This window comes from Chiloscyllium punctatum, chromosome 15 (genome assembly GCF_047496795.1).
Source record: "Chiloscyllium punctatum isolate Juve2018m chromosome 15, sChiPun1.3, whole genome shotgun sequence".
Lineage (NCBI taxonomy): Eukaryota > Metazoa > Chordata > Chondrichthyes > Orectolobiformes > Hemiscylliidae > Chiloscyllium > Chiloscyllium punctatum.
Genome location: NC_092753.1, coordinates 26688381 through 26708645, shown reverse-complemented (window position 1 = coordinate 26708645; position 20265 = coordinate 26688381). Strand labels below are relative to the sequence as shown.

The following is a 20265-nucleotide window of genomic DNA, read 5'->3' as shown; positions in this document are numbered from 1 at the left end:
CCTCATATTTCTCTGCATTAAATTCCATTACTGGCCCAACTGATCAAAATCCTATTTTACTCTTAAATAACCTTCTTCACTATCCAATATACCACCAATTTTGGTGTTATCTGAAAACTTACTAGCTATGTCTCCAATATTCTCATCCAAATTGTTTAGATAAATGACAAAAAATAGCAGACCCAGCACCAATCCTTGTAGCACATCACTGGTCACAGGCCTCTAGTCTAAAACCAGCTCTCTACTACCACCATCTTCTTCTGCCATCAATTGAATAGCTCTCCCTGGAACCCATATGATCTAACCTTACTAACCAGTCTACCATGCGGAACCTTGTTGAATGCTTTGCTAAAGTCCATGTAGGTAACATCCACCAGTCTGCCTTCATCTACCTTCCTGGTCACCTTTTCAAAAAATTCAATCAATTTGTGACACACAATTTCCCATATACATAGCCAAGTTGACTATCCTTAATTAGTTCATGCCTTTCCAAATGTGTGTAAATCCTGTCTCTCAGAATCCCTTCCAACAACTTACCTAATAATGATATTGGGCTCACTAGTCCATAGTTCCCTTGCTTTTCCTGACAGCCTTCCTTAATTACTAGCACCACATTAGCAACTTTCCAGTCTTCCTGTACCTCATCCATGGCTGTCAATGATACAAATATCTCTGTTAGGGGTCCTGCAATTTCTTCCCGAGCTTCCTACAACTTCCTGGTCCTGGGGATGTATCTACCTTAATGCGTTTTAAGGCCTCCAAGCATTTCTCTAGTAATGCGGACTCTTTTCAAGACATTAGCATTTATTCCTTCGAGTGCCCTAGCTTCCATGTCTTTGTCCATGGTAAATACTGATGAGAAATATTCTTTTAGGATCTCACCTATCTCCTGTGGCTCCACAAGTAGGTCACCTCATTGCTATTTAAGGGGTCACTCTCCCTAGTTACTCTTTTGCCCTTAATGTACCTGTAGAATCTCTTTGGATTCTCCTTAATATTATCAGCAAAAGCTACCTCATTTCTTCTTTCTGCCCTCCTGATTTCCCTCTAAAGTGTATTTCTACACCCATCACACTCCTCAAGGGATTTACTTGATCCCTGCTGCCTATACCTGATATATGTCTCCTTTATCTTGACCACAGCCTCAACACCTCCTGCCACCTTGCTCTTCACACTAACAGCAACATGTTGTCCCTGAACTCTTGCTACATCGGTTTTGAAAACCTCCCACTTATCAGACCTCCCCTTTTTCTGCAAACGGCCTTCCTGATCAACTTTTGAAAGTTCCTCTCTAATACCATCAAAATTGGCCTTGCCTCAATTTAGAACTTTAACTTTTGAACCAGACCTATCCTTCTCCATCACTATGTTAAAATTAATAGAATTGGTCACTGGTCCCCACTGTCACCTCAGTCACTTGCCCTGCCTTATTTCCCAAGAGAAAGTCAAGTTTTGTCTCTGCCCTGCTAGAACCATCTACACATTGATTATGTTTACCTGAACACACTGAAAAACTTTCTCCCCATCCAAGCCCTCAACACTGTGGCAGTCCTAGTCTATTTTTAAAATTAAAATCTCCTATACTTATAAAATCTCCCTACTTATTTGCTCCTCAGTATTCTGCTGACTAATGGGGGGCCTATAGTACAAAGTGATCACCCCCTTCTTATTTCTGAGTTCCACCCATATAGCTACACTGGATGATGCCCCAGGAATAGTACCAACATGACACTTCTCCTCCTCTCTTAGCTCCCCTTTTATCCTTCAAACAGCTATCTCTAGCCTGGAACATTAAACTGCCAGTCATGTCCCTCCCTCAGCCATGTTTCTGCAATTGCTTTGATATCCCAATACCATTTTCCCATCCAGCGTACAGGATCAAACTCTTTACAGACACAACAAACATGGACCTGCTTTACAACAAATTGAACTGAATTAACTAGGTGACAACCACTCTCTGATTCACTCCAAAAGGTAGAATTGGAAAAGCTAGATAATGGTGGATAATGGTGGAGACTGGTGGGATGGGGTGGGGTGGGGTGGGGTTGGGTTGTGGAGGGAGGTTTGGTAGACACGTGCAGCATTCTGAGCAGCTTCAAAAAGCACAGAAGCAGAGGAAATGGAAAGAGCAGTCAGCCAGTCAGCCCTCTGAATATGCTTCACCATTCAGAAACCTCTCCTCATCTCAATCTGAGATGATCTACCCTACATTCTTAAACTGTCACCCCTGTTCCTGATCTCCCCAGTTGTAGGAAAATGATTGCTGGGCCCCTTGCTGAGATATTTGTATCATCAATAGTCACAGGTGAGGTGCCAGTAGACTGGAGGTTGGCTAACGTGGTGCCACTATTTAAGAAGGGTGATAAGGACAAGCCAGGGAACTACAGACCTGTGAGCCTGATGTCAGTGATGGACAAGTTGTTGGAGGGAATCCTGAAGGACAGGATTTACCTGTATTTGGAAAGGCAGGGACTGATTAGGGATAGTCAACATGGCTTTGTGCGGGGGAAATCATGTCTCACAAACTTGATTGAGTTTTTTGAAGAAGTGACAAGGAGGATTGATGAGGGCAGAGCGGTAGATGTGATCAATATGGACTTCAGTAAGATGTGTGACAAGGTTCCCCATGGGACACTGGTGAGCAAGGTTAGCTCTCATGGAATACAGGAGTACTAGCCATTTGGATACAGAAATGGCTTAAAGGTAGAAGACTTAAAGGTGGTGGTGGAGGGTTGTTTTTCAGACTGGAGGCCTGTGACCAGTGGAGTGCCACAAGGATCTGTGCTGGGCCCACTATTTTTCATTATTTATATAAATGATTTGGATGTGAACATATAGTTAGTAAATTTGTGGATGACACCAAAATTGGAGGTGTTGTGGACAGCGAAGAAGGTTACCTCAGAGTACAACAGGATCTTGATCAGATGGGCCAATGGGTCGATGGATTTAATTCAGATAAATGCAAGGTGCTTCATTTTGGGAAAGCAAATCAGAGCAGGACTTACACACTTAATGATATAAGGTCCTGAGAAATGCTGCTGAACAAAGAGACCTTGGAGTGCAGGTTCATAGCTCCTTGAAAGTGGAGTCGCAGGCAGATAGGATAGTGAAGAAGGCGTTTGGTATGCTTTCCCTTATTGGTCAGAGTATTGAGTATAGGAGTTGGGAGGTCATGTTGCAACTGTACAGGACATTGGTTAGGCCACTTTTGGAATACTGCGTGCAATTCTGGTCTCATTCCTATCAGAAGGATATTTTGAAAATTGAAAGGGTTCAGAAAAGATTTACAAGGATGCTGCCAGGGTTGGAGGATTTGAGCTATAGGGAGAGGCTGAATAGGCTGGAGCTGTTTTCTCTGGAGCATCAGAGGCTGAGGGATGCCCTTGTAGAGGTTTATCAAATCATGAGGGACATGGATAGGGTAAATAATCAAGGTTTTTCCCTGGGATGGGGGGAGTCCAGAACTAGAGGGCATAGGTTTAGGGTGAGAGGGGAAAGATATAAAAGAGAGCTAAGGGCAATGTTTTCACACAGAGGGTGGCGTGTGTATGGAATGAGCTGCCAGAGGAAGTGGTGGAGGCTGGTACAATTGCAACATTTAAAAGGCATCTGGATGGGTATATGAATAGGAAGGGTTTGGAGGGATTTCCAAGTGCTGGAAAATGGGATTAGGTTAGGATATCTGGTCAGCATAGATGAGCTAGACCAAAGGGTCTGTTTCTGTGCTGTACATTCCTATGACTCTACGATAACCCCCATAAGATCCTTGGGGAGCCACGAATTAATCTCCTTCTGAGAGTTCCCCTGATAACAGCCTGCCCAACTGAAACTCATCACCTGAGCCCCTGATAAAGCAGTCCCAGGTCTGTTCGGGTCTTAGGGAGAATGGTAATGGTACTACTTCTGAGACTTTGGTTCAAGTCCTACCTGTTCCAGAGGTGTGTGAGCAGGTTAATTAGAAAATCCAACAATGGCAACCTAGACCTGGGTGTTACTGAAGAGGGAGCACGTGGTGTCTACCAATGCTCTCAATGCCTTTGGAGAGAAGTGGGCACCATGGGAGATAGTGGGCTTCGTGTCACCCTCCAACTCCATTCTGATTGAGTCCCTTCCCCCCCCTCCCTACATCCTGCTCACCTCTGATGGGCTTCACTGCCTTTAACAGATATTGCATGTAAATTAATTAATTGTTGATTTACTGCTAGTAGTTAATAGATGAGAAAAACGTCATTGTGCTTTGGTGATGGGAGAATAAACCATTCAGTTGTGTGTGATAACACTTCTGGATATTTTTTTTAAAAATTAAAGCAGACTCAGAGTAACAACTGTGGTGCACTCGTTGTGCCCGTACCTCTGGGCCAGGACAACTGGGTTCAAGTCTGGCTTGCTCCAGAAGCGTGTGACAACATCACTGAGCAGCTTGATTCAAAACAACAATAAAGCAGACCCAGAAAGAACTGTCTTTTCTGAGCTGGGACTGCTGTTTCTGACAACTCCAAAAAGTCTGAGGCAGTTAACACTGAGTCCAGACTGACACATGCCACTGTCAAAGGAACAGGCTCCAATTTTGGTGTTCAACAATACATGATGCTCTTTTCCATTCAGGGCTACCCCAGTCATCGGGAACATTCTTCCTGTGTTCATCCTGTTTGAATTTTATAGGTTTCTGTGGATTTCCCCCCCTCATTCGTCTAAACTCCAGTGAGTACAATCCTAACCGATCTATGTACGTCTCTCTATGTACATCAGTCCTGCCATCTCAGAAATCAGTCTGGAAAACACTTGCTGCATTCCCTTCATCGCCATCCTCCTTCAGGTAAGGAGACCAAAACTGCACAGAATACTTGACATGTGGTGTTACCAAGCTCCTGTACAAGTGCAGCAAGCCAGCCCTGCTCCTGTACTCAAACCCTCTCATCATGAAGGTCAACACACTATTTACCTTCTTCACCACCTGTTGCACCTACGTGCTCACTTCCTGCGATAGGGTTAGAGCAGACCAAAAAAAAGCTGAACGCATGAGCTGATGTTACAGGGACTGGACACACACATGCATACATACATGTGTGACATTTTTAGTAAGGAATACAGGGAGTAGGGTGAGGAAGATCTTTATTACTGTGAGTAATAATATCTGGGAGGTTGCTGCCTATGAAATGGCAGATCAGTGATTTAAAATGGAACCTCTTGAGATAAATGCGGTTACATTGTCATGGGATAGAGCCAGAGGAATTGGGACGGATGGGTTGCTCTACAGAGAGCTGGCAAGGATGTGATGGGCTGACTGGCCTCCTTCCACGCTGTGCTGTATCTATGAGCACATTTAACATGGAAGACAAAATAGTCCCACTGACACACCTGACCTCCTGGAGTCCTGACAGAACACAATGCCAAATCGCCTGCTCTCAGGGCTGCCACCTTCATGTTACATCGCTGTGCCACTCTGGAGTGGGGATGAGTCAAAAAGTGCGGTGTTGGAAAAGCACAGCCGACCAGAATGATGAAGACCTTATGCCTAAAACATTGACTCTCCTGCGCCTTGAATGCTGCCTGACCGGCTGTGCTTTTCCAACACCACACCTTGCAACTCTGATCTCCAGCATCTTCAGTCCTCACTGTCTCCTGGAGTGGGGATGAGGAATGGAGGGTTTGAGCTAGAAGGAGAGGCGTAGAAGATTGAGAGGTGACTTTTTAATAGAGATTTATAAAATAATGAGAGGTAATGAGAGTTGAATAGAGGTATCTTTCCCTGGGTGAGGGCATTCAAGCCCAGGGAGCATATTTTGTAAGGTGGGAGGATAAAGATTTCAAAAAGACATGAGGGGCCACTTTTACACAGAGAATGGTTTGTGTGTGGAATGAACTTCCAGAGGAAGTGGTGGATGTGGGTACAGTTATAGTGTTTAAGAGACATTTTGATAAATACATGAATAGGGAAGGTTTGGAGGGATATGGGCCAAGAGCAGGCAGGTGGAATTAGTTTAGTTTGGGATTATGGTCAGTATGGACTAGTTGGGTCAAAGGGCCTGTTTCCCAGGTGTATGACTCTATGCTTTTGTAGTTGGTATTTCCAAAGAATATGTGAACAGCCCAGTTTGAGAGAGTTAGGCCTGAAGAAAATTTCGGGTTGTCGCCTACCATCGTTTCGATAGCACGTATCATTCACAGAGACAGCATCTTCCATCTCATTGTTGGGGCTAGCACTATCCTCGCTGAAACAGTCATCCAGCAGCAGCCCATCGGGTCCTGGGTCTAAGAAGCTCAGGTGTGTGTAGCAAGAGGTAACGAGGAATTCGGATAATCTCCCAGTTTTGATCCTGAAAGATGAAGCGTCACAGTCACAGGTCACCATACTCCAGCATCAGAAACACTTTGGCAACAACAGAACCCTGACTGCAATGAGCAGGAGAATGGGACAAATAGGAAGAGATTGGCATGAGGTGATGATGCTCATTTGAAAGGCACAATGGGCTGTATGGCCTCATTCTGTGCCATAACAATTCTGCGATTCATTCTGCGTCAATTGCACAACCCGTCGAAGCAGCAGACAAATCCATACCTGGCTCCACCAAAGTATCCGTCCTGGAGTTTCCGAAGGGTGCTGAGAATATTCGAGTCGATATCTGTTCCTTCATCCGCTGCAACAAAAACAGATCGTGTTTGTAAGGAACAAGATCTACATGTGTTCGCCACGCTTCAAGTCTCGACATGCTCCTGATCAGAGCGACAGTATTTGGAGGATGAGAACAGAGGAGCGGTCTCAGTGACCCCCTTTGGAATGGCAGGGATGGACTGCCTGAGGAACTGAATGGAGTGGGGGAGGGGGTGGAGGCGTTGGTTTCCCGGTCGGGGGTTGTGGGAAAAGTTAGAGTTGGAAGCGAGAGACGGGAGGGTGTCTTCTGATGACCCAGTCCCTCAGTTGGGCTCTTTACAGCGTTCAGAAGTGACGGTGGGGGTGTGGTGCATACGAGACTCTCAAGTGGTCCTCACTTGACCACTGACAGACCGCAAATCACCAGTGAACACAACAGTCAACCATTTGTCTGCCCACTCAGAACTTAGTTCCAGAAGAGGGCTAGATGGGGGGAATGGTCTTGCTTCTATAAATACCCATCCCCACCTTGAAACCCGTCACCCCCAGCACCCGAGGTGAGTGGGTTCCCAATGGAATTTTTGTGGAGAATGCATGGCATCATTTCTGAGTGAGTAACTGATGTGACGTTGGTTTCGCCGAGATGGGTGGACGGACGAGGGAGTGAGGAGAATGGACGCGTTCCTTACACAGCATGCTCTGAGTGATGGGGAAGGTGACAGTTGGTCGGCCCGTCATCTTCCAGCAGGAGAACAGGTAGGCCAGGTCAGTCCGCAGCATCTCCACAATCATACGGCAGTCCAGCGCCAAGTAAAACTGGTGTTGGTCGATGAACTGTCCGTGGGGAGGAGAGAGCACAATGAAAACACACCCCACAGCACAAAGCCCAGTCTTCGCAAACATTTTGCAACCAAAAGCATTCAGCCTGATTTTCATGATGAAATAATTCCCAGGTGGGATTCGAATCTAGGTCCCCCTAGGTCTCAGGATTAATAGTCTCATGATAATGGCCCCAGGCCATCGTCCCCTCCTGAGCACGAGGTCATAAATTCCTGCTAAAATCCTGAGGTGGTGAAACGTAGGTTTGGGAATTCTGTGCTTCTATCAGTTTTCATAAATCAGTCCCCCTCCCCACCCCTGACCCCAAAACTGATGCCCAGCCCTGCCCAGGTCCATGCCCCTACCACCTACACCCCCCAAGGGCCATGTCCAGATGCTAAGACGTCTCCCTCCAAACCAACAAGCCCTCTTGGACACTACCTCCTCACTACCCCTCGCATTATGGACCTCTAACCTAGTGTTCCCCCGAGACCCCTAACACCGCCCTGCAATCCTACAATGCCCTTCAACATTTGCACCTCTTTTACCCCACTAATGCTTTCACTGCCATCACCCGCTCCCCTCCCAGTACCCCCACCCTTGACCCCTCTCATTCCCACACTACGTTAGCCTGTTCCATTCCTTTTATCTCAAATTCCAAGCCATCCCACCTTCCCTCCACCGTCCCACCCCAGATCTGTAAACCCTTCTCCTTCCTACTCCCCCTCCCCCAACCGATTCATTAAGGTGGGGGTTGGGGGGAATGGTGGACTCAAACGCTTGACAGCCCCACCAGAAATGGGAGACGACGGGAGTGAAGCGTTGAGAGGTACCAGAGAGTAAAGCGGTGTCCGGAGTAGCACTTGCTACTTCTTAATCAGGAGTTACACACCCTAACACAAAAGGACAGCATGAGGGGGTTCAATAGCCATCCAGCTCCCATCTTCAAGGGGAAGCAATGACCTACTGGCATTATTGCTGGATTATTAACCAATGCACTCAGGTAATGCTCCAAGTTTGAAATCCACCATGGTAGATGGTGGAATTTCGATTGAACTTTTAAAAATTCTGGAATTAAGAGTCTAATAATGACCATGAATCAATTGTCAGAAAAACCCATCCGGTTCACTAACACCCTTACCTGGTCCGGCCTACATGTGACTCATGATCCATGTACGCTTAAATCTTAACTACTCTCTGAGCAATAAATGCTGGCCTAACCTGAGACGTCCTCATCCTGTGAACGAATAATTTTTAAAAAATTCTCACCTGTGGCGTGAAGGCAAAGGTTTGATTTCTGATGACATATAACTTGGAGGTACCGAGGACCCCGATGTGGCGATACGGGCGCCCGCTGAGATTCAACTTCTTGTTGCAGCCTGGAATGAAATGGAGCTCTCTCACAGCAGGCATCAGGCGGTCACCCCACCTCCCTGAAAAGTCCACTCTGGGCCCACCATCCTGCCCGCTGACTTAAAGGTGACAGCAGTGTTAGTTACATCAGGTGAATCCCTCTCCCTTAGAGAGAACAGCCAGTTGGCTCAAACGCCTATAAAGAGGAACCTGGAGTGAGAGGACCAGCCCCTGTGGAGAGGTGGGGGGGTGGGAGGGTGGGGGGTAAGACTGTTGGGTGGGGGGGGGGGGGGGGAGTGGAATGTGTTGCCTTTGTTGAGTCAAACCAGGGCAGGACTTACACAGTCAATGGTAGGGCCCTGGGGAGTGTTATAGAACAAAGAGATCTCAGGGCACAGGTTCATAGCTCCTTGGAAGTGGAGTTACAGGTAGACAGTTATACAGGGCCTCTGAGGCCACATCTTGAATACTGTGTGCAGTTGTGATCTCCCAGTCTGAGGAAGGTCATTCTTGCTATTGAGGGAGTCCAGCGTAGGTTCACCAGACTGATTCCCGGGACGACAGGACTGACATATGAGGAAAGGTTGGATCGACTGGGCTTATATTCACTGGAATGAGGTGGGGTCTCATAGAAACATAGAAACTCCTAATGGGACTGGACAGGTTAGATGCAGGAAGAATGTTCCGATGTTGGGAAAGTCCAGAACTAGGGGTCACCGTGAAACAATAAGGGTAAGCCATTCAGGACTGAGAGGAGGAGGAATTTCTTCACCCAGAGAGTTGTGATCCTGTGGAATTCTCTCCAAAAGGAAGTTGTTGGAGCCAGTTCCTTAGATATATTCAAGAGGGAAGTGGACATGGAGCTGGTGGCTTAAAGGGATTAAGAAGTATGGGAAAAGGGCGGGGATGGGATACTGAGTTTGCATGAACAGCCATGATCGTATTGAATGGAGGTGCAGACCCGAAGGGCCGAATGGCCTACTCTTGCACCTTGTTTCTATGTTTCAATGACAGGACGGTGAAAGAGGCTTTCAGCATGCTTGCTTTGGTTAGTCAGAGCACTGAGTAGAGGAGTTGGGACTGTATATTCACTGGCGTTGTAACTGTACAATATGTTTGTCAGACCACATTTGGAGTACTGCGTGCAGTTTCAGTCACCATACAATAGGAAGGCTATTATTAAACTAGAAAGAGTGCAGGGAAGATTTACTAGGATGCTACCTGGACTGGAAGATAGAAGTGATAAGGGGCGGCTGGATAGGCTGCGTCCTTTTTCCCTTGGAGTGTAGGAGACTGGAGGTTAACCTTATACAGATTTATAATATCATAAGAGGCATAGACCAGGTTGCTAGACAACAGAGGACAGTGAGTGCCTACAATGGGCTGCCAGAGGTAGTGGTGGAAGCTAGTACAATTTTGTCATTTCAGAAACATTTGGTCAGGTACATGAATGGGATAGATATGGAGGGAAATGGACCAAATGCAGGCAAATGGGACCAGTTTAACTGTGAAAACTAGGCAGCGTGGACAAGATGGGCCAAAGGGTCTGTTTCCGTGCTCTAGACCTCTTTGACTCGATGATAGCTGGGCGCAGTGAACAGAGGTTAAAGGAAACATCCTGCCCGTATGGGAGAGTAACGCAACTGATTTCCTTCATGGGCTAAACTCAAACTGGGGAGGACACAGTGTAAGAATAAGAGGTCTTGCTGTTCAAACAGAGATGGAGAAATAAAAATCCTCCTCTCACAGGGTCCCCGGGTCTGGACAATTCTCTTCTTCAAAATGCAATGGAGCGAGGCTGAGCTGGTTTTTGAGAGACTGGGAGTTAAGGGTTTTTGGTGTCAGGCATGAAAATGGAGCAGAGACCATAACCAGATCAACCACGATCTTAATGAAGGGGAGAACAGAACTGAAGGCCCAAATGATCGAACTGTGCTTTTTAAACTCATTATTATGATCCCAGCTCAGGGTAATACTGGGCAACTCAGATGCCAAGGGCAAACCCGGCTTGACAGATCATGAGTTTTACTTTTACAATTTGTTTACTGTGGTGCTCAGTCACTGAACATAACAGCATATGACTGTCAGTGTACTTTTAGCAACAAAATACAACTTCATTACATGAAAAAAGTCTATATATTTAAGACAATTTGAAAATATCTTCTCCTAAACAACAAGAAGATAGATTCAACCTGTCTTTCCCCAGCTTGCTTGCTTACAGACAGTCAATCCCAGCGAGTCTTGACTCCTGCCTTCACTGTTTAAATTGCACATTAAATTGACAAGGTTAGAAGCATTTCCTTTCAGTGACCTCCTCTACAATCACCAACTGTGATTCCCTCGGTCTCTCACATACAGACACAGGCTCAGGTCACTGACTTTTCTTCACTGAACTCAAAAAAAAGGTTCATGCCTTTCTCCCATGCTTAAACTATTAGAACAGTTTAAGACTCCTTTTCAGTTCTGATGGCCCAGAGACTGCCAAAATTTAAACTGACCTTTTGCTTGATTGTTTTCTTTTCAACTGAACTTGCTTTGGCCTCTGATTTCTCTATTTGAGGGTCATAAAAGCTCAACTTAGTAAACACTTCAGAAATGATCACACCAAGTAGCTTACCTAGTCATTTAGCTTAATTCCCTTGCAATTCCTTTGCTGTCTTGGAGATTAGCATGTACATTTAAAGCACGTGGGATTACTGTGGTATACTGAGATGGACAGAGAACTAACTGGCAAACAGGCAAAGAAGAGTAGGAATAAACAGGTCATTTTCTCAGTGACAGGCAATGATCAGAGCTTGGACTCACGTTGTTCACAATATGCATTAATGACTTAGACAAGTAAATGTAATATTTCCAAGTTTGCAGACAATTCAAAGCTCAGAGGAGAGCAGGCAGTGAGTTGGGTGCAGAGATGCTTCAGTCTGATTTGGACAAGTTGAGTGAGTGGACAAATATATGGCAGATGCAGTGCAATGCAGGTAAACATGAGGTTATTACATGGCAGCAACAACAAGGTGGCAAATTATTATATGAACAGCTATAAATTGAAAAAGATGAGGTGCAAATGAGACTTGGGTGTCCTTGTACAGCAGTTGTTGAAAGTAAGCATGTAGGCACAGCAGGCAGTAAAGAAGGGAAATGGTGTGTTGGCCTTCACAGTGACAGGGTTTGAGTAGAGGAGCAGGGATGCCTTGCTGCAATTGTACAGGGCCTTGGTAAGACCACTCCTGGAGTCACGTGTGTAGTTTTGATCTCCTTTCCTAAGGAAGGATGTTCTAGCTATGGAGGAAATGCAATGAAAGTTTACCAGACTGATTCCTGGGATAGCAGGACTGATTGTAGGAAGGGAGACTGGATTGGTCAGGACTCCCTTCAGTGGAGTTTAGGAGAATGAAGGGAGGATCTCTTAGAAACCAATAAACATCTAACTGGACTAGACTGGGTAAATACAGGAAGGATATTCCTGATGACCAGTGCAGCCAGAACTAGGGACCATAGTTTAATGACACTGTTTAATCTAGTTTACGGATTTAAAATTTTAGTTAATGGAGTTTAGATAAATGGGAGGTGCTGCATTTTTGTAGGGCAACTCAGGGCAGGTCTTATACACTTAGTGGTAAGGTCCTGGGGAGTGTTGCTGAGCAAAGAGACCTTAGAGTGCAGGTTCATTGTTCTTTGAAAGAGGAGATGCAGGTAGGCAGGGTGGTAAAAAAGGCATTTGGTATGTTTGCCTATATTGGTCAGTGCATTGACTACAGGGAGGTCACATTTCAGTTTTACAGGACAAAAAGCCGTTTTAGTTGATTTTAAAATCAACGTCCCCAAGTAATTAATATATTGCAAGCATTATGTAAATAGGTATTGAATGGGTCTAACCAACACACAATGATTGAGCTCGTGGGGACAACATGAGATCTATGAAGCACTTACCTAGTTTTGCATAGAGGTGACTAAGAATTCTTCCTGGCTGCACTCTGATGGGCAGAACATCAGAAACGCCATCTACAACGAAGTTATGTTTTGCCAAGATGTTCTTTATTTTTTCGGTTTCTGCCAATATCGATACTATGCAACAAGAGGGAAAAACACAGATATGTTCATATAGTTTCATTCTCAGTATAACTGTTTCCAAGAACAGGAGCACTTTCATTAATGTTTAAATGGTGGCAGTTGAAAATGAAAATGTGAACATTGACCTTTTTTTTAAGATTACTTACAGTGTGGAAACAGGCTCTTCAGCCCAACAAGTCCACACCAACCTGCCGAAGCGCAACCCACCCAGACCCATTCCCCTACGTTTACCCCTTCACCTAACACTACGGGCAATTTAGCATGGCCAATTCACCTAACGTGCACATTTTTGGACTGTAGGAGGAAATTGGAGCACTCGGAGGAAACCCACGCAGACACGGGGAGAATGTGCAAACTCCACACAGTCAGTCGCCTGAGTCGGGAATTGAACTCGGGTCTCTTGCGCTGTGAGGCAGCAGTGCTAACCACCGTGTCACCATGCCAACCTTGCTTCCATGAAGCTGTTAGCATCTCTATATCACCAACAGTAGGATAACTATTTCCCAAAATGTGAGATACAAAGCTAACTGGTTTCTCAACTAATGCTTTAGAAAAAAGAAAGGGATGACTTGATGTACGCCGGTCCTCACCACAGGACTTTCGAATGTGCTCTGCAGCTAATGAAGTGGTTAGTGTTGGAGTCTGGGGAGCCAGGCAACACATTTTCCCATAACAAACTCCATAAATGTACTTCTTTGATCAGGACTTTGGCCATTCACCTTTGTTTTTGCTTGAGAACCCTCCTATGAGGTAGCACAGGTCATTTTAGCGTGTTAGACAAATGCACATTGTTGTTGCATTAAAAAAATCAAAAGCAATTTATACGAAGGTAATCTTTTGATAATAGATGTTGAGAGCAAAGTTCGCCAGATCTTTTAACAAAACAGCTACTGATACCGTATTGATGCAAACACTGAGCTCAGAGGAAAAAGAAATCCCGTGTAAATAATTGCCAACTTTTTCCAGTCATTAAAGAAAATGGTGCATTCCCTTTTTGAATAAAACCCATTTGGTTCTCCACTGGTTTAGGGAGCTGTGGACCAGTTTCCCATTCTGCTATAATAAAATGAAGAACTGCAGATAATGGCGATCTGAAACAAAGACAGAAACTGCTGCCGAACGTCAGCAGGTCTGACAGCATCTGTGGGAAGAAAGCGGTGTTAACATTTCACGTCTGGTAACTCTTCATCAGAACCTGCTCAGCTAGTTCACCTCACCTGGCATCATGGCTCGAGTTCTAAGGTTTCCAGAGTTCTGCTTGGTTTTGTGATTCCTGCAGGGTTGTTCTGGGAAACAGAGGAATTCTCTCCGGCTGGTTTCTGTGTCTCATAGCAACAGCAGAATCATAGAATCCATACAGTGTGGAAGCAGGCCATTCGGCCCATCAAGTCCAAACCAACCCTCTGAAAAGAATCCCACCTATATCCACACTCTTGCCCCATCCTATAAGCCTGCATTTCCCATGGCTAATCTACATTGCCTGCAGATCCCTTGACACTATGAGCAATTTCCCATGGCCAATTCACCTAACCTGCACATCTTTAGACTGTGGGAGGAAACTGGAGCACCCAGAGGAAACTCACACAGCCACGGGGAGAATGTACAAACTTCACACAGTCAGCCGAGGCTGGAATTGAACCTGGGTCCCTGCCGTTGTGAGGAAGCAGTGCTAACCACTGAACCACCAGTATTTCCAATTCAGGACAGTGAATGGTTTGGAGGGGAACTGGCCATGGCGATGTTCCCTGTAACCGCTGCTCTTGTTCTTCTACCTAGAAATGGCTGTGGGATTTGGAAGGTTTGCTGAATTTCTTGCATTACGTCTTGTAGATGGTACACATTGCTGCTACTTGTCAATGGTATATAGTCATCGAATCCCTACAGGGTGGAAACAGGCTATTTGGCCCAACAAGTCCACACCCACCCTGCTAAGAGTAATCCACCCAGACCCAGTCCCCACCCTATTTCTCTGCATTTACCCCTGAATAATACACCAAACCTACACATCCCTGAATACTATGGGCAATTTAGCATAGCCAATTCACCTGACCTGCACATATTTAGAATGTGGGAGGAAACTGGAGCACCCGGAGGAAACCCACGCAGACACAGAGAGAATGTATAGACTCCACACAGACAGTCTCCGAGCTGAAATCTAACCCAGGTCCCTGGCACTGTGAGGCAACAGTGCTAACCACTGTGCCATCGTACTGCCCACTGAGCCACCATGTCACCATAATCACCAGGATGTTGATAGTGGGGGATTCAGTGATGGTAATACTGGGCAGTAGGTCAAGGAGCAGTGGTTACATGGTCTCTTGTTGGAGATGGTCATTGCCTGGCACGTGTGGGGCACGAATGTTATGTGCCACTTGTTAGCCCAGGCCTGGACACTGTCCAGATCTTGCTGCATTTGAACGTAGACTGCTTCAGTATCCGAGGAGTCACAAATGGTGCTGAACATTGTGCAGTCATCAGCAAACAGCCCCACTTCTGACCTAATGGTGGAGAGAAGGTCATTGATGAAGCAGGTGAACATGGTTGGGCCGAGGACACTACCCTGAGGAATCCCTACAGAGATGTCCTGGACTGACCTCCAACAACCATAACTGCCTTCCTATGTGCCAGGCATGATTCAAACAAATTACAGCGTTAGCCCCTGCCACCCACTGATATCAGCTTTGCTAAGGCTCCTTGATGCCACACTCGCTCAAATATGGCTTTGATGTCAAGGGCTGTCACTCTCACCTCACCTTCCCTAAAGGACGTTGGTGAACATGATGGATCTTTCCAACAATGGTGATAGCTTTGTATTCATGATTACTGAGCCTAATTTTCAATCCTGATTTTCTATCAGGGACATCAGTTCTCTTCCAGCACCCTCACTGTTTGAGCCATTTACAGTAGTGAAGTTTATAAACAGAAAAATATTGATTAGTGATAGTCGAACTAACTGACTGACCTTGGACCACGACATCAGGCCTGCTAACGGTGGATAGTCTTCGGCTCAAAGGATCAATCTCCCCGGGAGCAAGAAATCCCTGCAAAACAAAGCAAGGCCCAACTCAGAGACAAAGCGAAAACTGAAGCTACGGGAACAAAGGAGCAGGATTAGGCCACTCAATCCATTGAACCTTCTCTGCTATTCAACATGGTACGGTTGTGCTCTCAACTCCACTTTCCTGACTGCCCCTGTACCCTGTACCCCGTCCCCAAAAACCTGACACTCCCCTGTCAATCAAAACTAACTCAGCCTCAAAATATTTAAAGACCTTCTGGGGCACAGAATGCAACAATCCTCTCAGAGAGTAACCTTCTCTTCATCCTTGTCTAAAGGGGTGATCCCTGTAATTTTAAACTGCATCCTCCAATTCTCGTCTCGCCCCATGAGAGGAAAACATCTTCTCAGCATCCACCCTCTCCAGTCCTGTCAGGATTATATCAATTTTCAATAAGACCACCTCTCATTCTTCTGCACCCCAAAGGTTGCAGGCCTAGCCTGTTCAACATTTCTTCCTTTGGTAACCCTTCATCCCAGCAGTGAGTTAAGAGAACCTCCTCTGAACTGAATCAAAAGCAGTTTAATCTTTTTCTCACATAAAGGGACCACCGCTGTCCAGGCCAAATCCCGTAGAGCTGCAATGCCCCGTCCCTAACTATATTGTGATGATGCTGTCACCTTAAGCGGTGATTTAGTCCTTTTTTTTAAAAGAGAGGTTGTAAGGCAAAGGTGAAGAATTTGCTACTGAAGATAACTTGAATAAACAGCATAAAAAACGAAGATGTTAAAATATAGTATTTTTCAAGTCAAAAAAAGGAGCTCAACATAGTTCTTAGGACGAAAGGGATCAAAGTTATGGGGAGAAAGTGGGAACTGGGATCTGAGGTGGATGATCAACCACGATCATATTGAAGGGTGGAACAGCCTTGAAGGGCTGAGTGGCCTACTCCTGCTCCTATTTTCTAAGTTTCTAAAATAACTCTATTATATTTTACAAATGTATTCACCTGTCTTGTCTCACTGTATTTTATATTAAACATATGGAATGGCCTTCACAATTTGCACTGGACACATGCTGCTTTAGCATGTTTCAGAATGCAAAGGTAGCATCCATTTGACACCAATAATATCCTGTAAATGTTTCAAACCTGTTGATTTCATCTCAAATTTCCCTTCTATCTTCTTGAAATCAGCATCATAAGTGGCCCTGTCACTTCAGAACCATCAACAAACACATTGAGTTAGACCCCATCTACCACCCCCGAGAAAAAGAACAGGAAATGACATTGCCACAGGAAATGACACCACCTCAGGAAATAACATCACCAACCCAAAGAAACCTAAACATATAAATAGAAAGCAGGAATCATGTACACTGCTTCGCCTGAGGCCCACTGAAGATGTTACTGAGTAGGGTGACGAAAAGTCTGGAAATGAACCTCCCAGTTCAGCGAGCAAACCTATATCCAGAACCTCAACCTGAGCTACAAATCTTCTCCAAACTCACTAAGAACGTTGTCAGCCTGTGGAACCTCCTTCCTCAAAAGGCACTGGATAGAGAATCTTTAAATATTTTTAAGGTCGCGTTGATAGGTACTGGATTACCCAGGAGACAAAGCATTATTGGGATATGCAGGAATGTAGAGTTGAGGTTAAAATCAGGTCAGCCATGATCTTAATGAATGGGGGAGCAAGCTCGAAAGGCCGAGTGGCCTACTCTTGTTTGCATGCTCCTAAGGCGCGGTGCCAAGAACTATACTCAATGCTCTTGCTGGAACCTGACTGGTACTCGTACAAACACAGGAGATTAGCTTGCCTGACCTTTGGACCACAGTGATGCTCTCTTCACTTGCAAAGGGATCAACAAACGGCAGCAATGGATCTACACATCTCATTTGGTTAGCCTGACTGGGAGCCAGCACAACAATGTTGAATATGACTGCTTTTTTAAACAGTTAAAAGCATCAAAAACATACTGAAAGCAGGACAGGTGGTGAATGAAATGCCACGGGTCAATGTCTGCTCAAGTAACTAAAACTCACAAAATTCTTCATATGAATTAAAAGCATAAGAAGAATCTTATTAATGTGATTTATGGGGTGTTAGGGAGAGACTGAGGATCAACTGAGGAGTCTCTAAGTTATATTCTGACATCACTGCAACCTCAGTAGTCAGTCATGTGATAGGACTCTGCTAGAAGGTTGGAGCATGTTTCCAGCTGAGTGTGCACTGCTTGGTAGCCTTCTCATTGTGTAGTGATGGTTAATAAACATTGTTTGTAAGGAACCTAGTAATCCAGTCTGACCTTGTTCAAAAGATCCAGTGTTTAAGCATGTACCTCAGCCAGCAGAGTCCCAAGGATATATAATGACTGTCCCCACATGTGTGGCAGTTTTCCTTTTGCGACTCTGTCCACAGTATGCGGGTTCTCATTTTCTTCATCCACCTGGATAGAACCAGCAGGAGGGTTACATTACATTGGAATCACCGCTCAAGGTGGGATTTTATAATCACACAAATTTAACTCAAATCATTCCACTGGAGGTCAAGTTGGAAAATTATCCATTCTGTCAAATCACTTCAACTCAAAATAATAAGAATTTTATGAAAACGTGCATACTTTACCATTGTTGCAAGTGGATTTTAAATAAATCTGGAATTGAAATCTAGTCTCAGTGATGGTGACCACAGAATTATCATGAATTGTCATAAAAGACTAACTGTATCCAGTTCTGGTTGCCCTGTTATAGGAAGGATATTTTTAAAGCTGGAGAGGCTTCAGAAGAGATTTACCAGGATGTTTTTGGGTATGGAAGGTTTGAGTTATAAGGAGATGCTCAATAGACTGGGACTTCTTCCGCTAGAGCATTGGAGGTTGAAGGTGACCTCGTTGAATTCTATACAATCATGATGGGCATAGATAAGGTGAATAGCAGGTGTCTCTTCTCTAGGATGAGAAATCTCAAAACTAGGGGGCATATTTTTAAAGTCAGAGGAGAAAGATTTTAAAAAGACAGGAGGGGCGATTTTTTTTAAAAACACAGACAAGGTTTCGTGTGGGGAATGAACTTCCAGAGGAAGTGGTGGGTGCGGGTACAGTTATCATGTTTAAAAGGCATTTAGATAAATACATGAAGAGGGAAAGGTTTGGAGGGACATGGGCCAGAAGCAGGCAGGTGGGACTAGTTTAGTTTGGGATTATGGGCAGCATGGACTGGTTGGACCAAAGGGTCTGTGTTTCCGTGCTGTATGACTATAACTGGTTCTCTGAAATACTCCTTAAGGAAGGAAATGTGCTGACCTTACCAGGTCTGCAGTCTGGCCAATATAACAGGCCTTTATCAGTCAGGCCATAGATTATAAGAGCCGGAAGGTCATGTTGGAGCTGTACAGAATTTTGGTTAGGCCACAGCTAGAGCACTGTGTGCAGTTCTGGTCACACCATGGGAAGGATGTGAGTGCATTGGACTGGGAGTGCAGAGAGGATTCATCAGGAGGTTGCCTGGAATGTGAGTGATGAAGAGGGGCTGGAGCAGAGAAAGTTGGGGGGAGGGGGTTGGGAAATTGATAGAGATGTATAAGATTATGAGGGGCATGGGCAGGGTGGATAGGGAGCAGCTGTTTGCTTTTGTCAAAGGATCAATAAGAAGGGTGCTTTATTTTAAGATGGAAGTCAGGAGGTTGAAGAGGGGATTTGAGCAAAATCCTTTTCACACCCAGATGGTGCTGGGGGTCTGGAACACACTGCAATGGGAGGGTAGTCGAGGTGGGAAGCCCCTCAACCTTCAAAAAATCTTTGGATGTTTACCTGAAGTGTTGTAGCTGACATCCAAGGCCATGAGTCTACTGCAGGAAAGTGGGACGAGTGCGGTTTGGCAGTGCAGTCTCAATGGGCCAAAGGGCCTCTTCAGCACTGTATGATTCTATGTGACTCTAAGCCTACAGCGATGAAGTGGACTCTGAGCTGCCGTTGGAGATGGCTGAATGAGCCACTCATTTCAAAAGGGATAATTCGAGATTGGCAATAAATACTAGGCTTGCCAGTGATGCCTACATCCAACGTAGAAATGTTAAAAATCCACGTCCAGGAGCTTTGCAGACTCACCATGAAATATTGACCTGAACTTGCGACTTCTCAGGTTCAATACAAACATTCAATGCACTGATGACAAACCTGGGTGAAATTCACCACAGCTTTTTGTCATTTTCTTGGCAGACTGGGGACAATTCCCCAAATTAAATCAAATACTCCCACACAAAGACCACAGTCAGAGTCAAGAAACCAAAGAATATTTTTGTAATGGAAGAAAAGTATTCAGTCGATCAATTTAATTAACACCCTCAACACCTTTGGTTAAAATACATAATTAGGACTCATTTGCAAATTCTTCAGGCTGTATGTTGTGAGTAAATGTGTAATGTTTGACTT

The 20265-nt window shown here is 45.1% G+C and overlaps 1 protein-coding gene across 6 annotated transcripts in view; it reads right to left on the bottom strand.

The window, feature by feature from the left end:
- The window catches only part of LOC140486142 (phosphorylase b kinase regulatory subunit alpha, liver isoform-like), a 115735-nt gene that overhangs the window by 51248 nt on the left and 44222 nt on the right, over positions 1 to 20265 (bottom strand). For all 6 annotated transcript variants that reach the window (XM_072584818.1, XM_072584817.1, XM_072584819.1 and 3 more), the window contains exons 13-19: positions 18175 to 18282; positions 15798 to 15876; positions 12695 to 12829; positions 8681 to 8790; positions 7282 to 7426; positions 6560 to 6638; positions 6139 to 6317 (exon numbers count right to left, since the gene is read on the bottom strand). In XM_072584818.1, coding sequence (XP_072440919.1) covers positions 6139 to 6317; positions 6560 to 6638; positions 7282 to 7426; positions 8681 to 8790; positions 12695 to 12829; positions 15798 to 15876; positions 18175 to 18282 — 835 coding nt within the window. The remainder of the gene's footprint in view (positions 1 to 6138; positions 6318 to 6559; positions 6639 to 7281; positions 7427 to 8680; positions 8791 to 12694; positions 12830 to 15797; positions 15877 to 18174; positions 18283 to 20265) is intronic.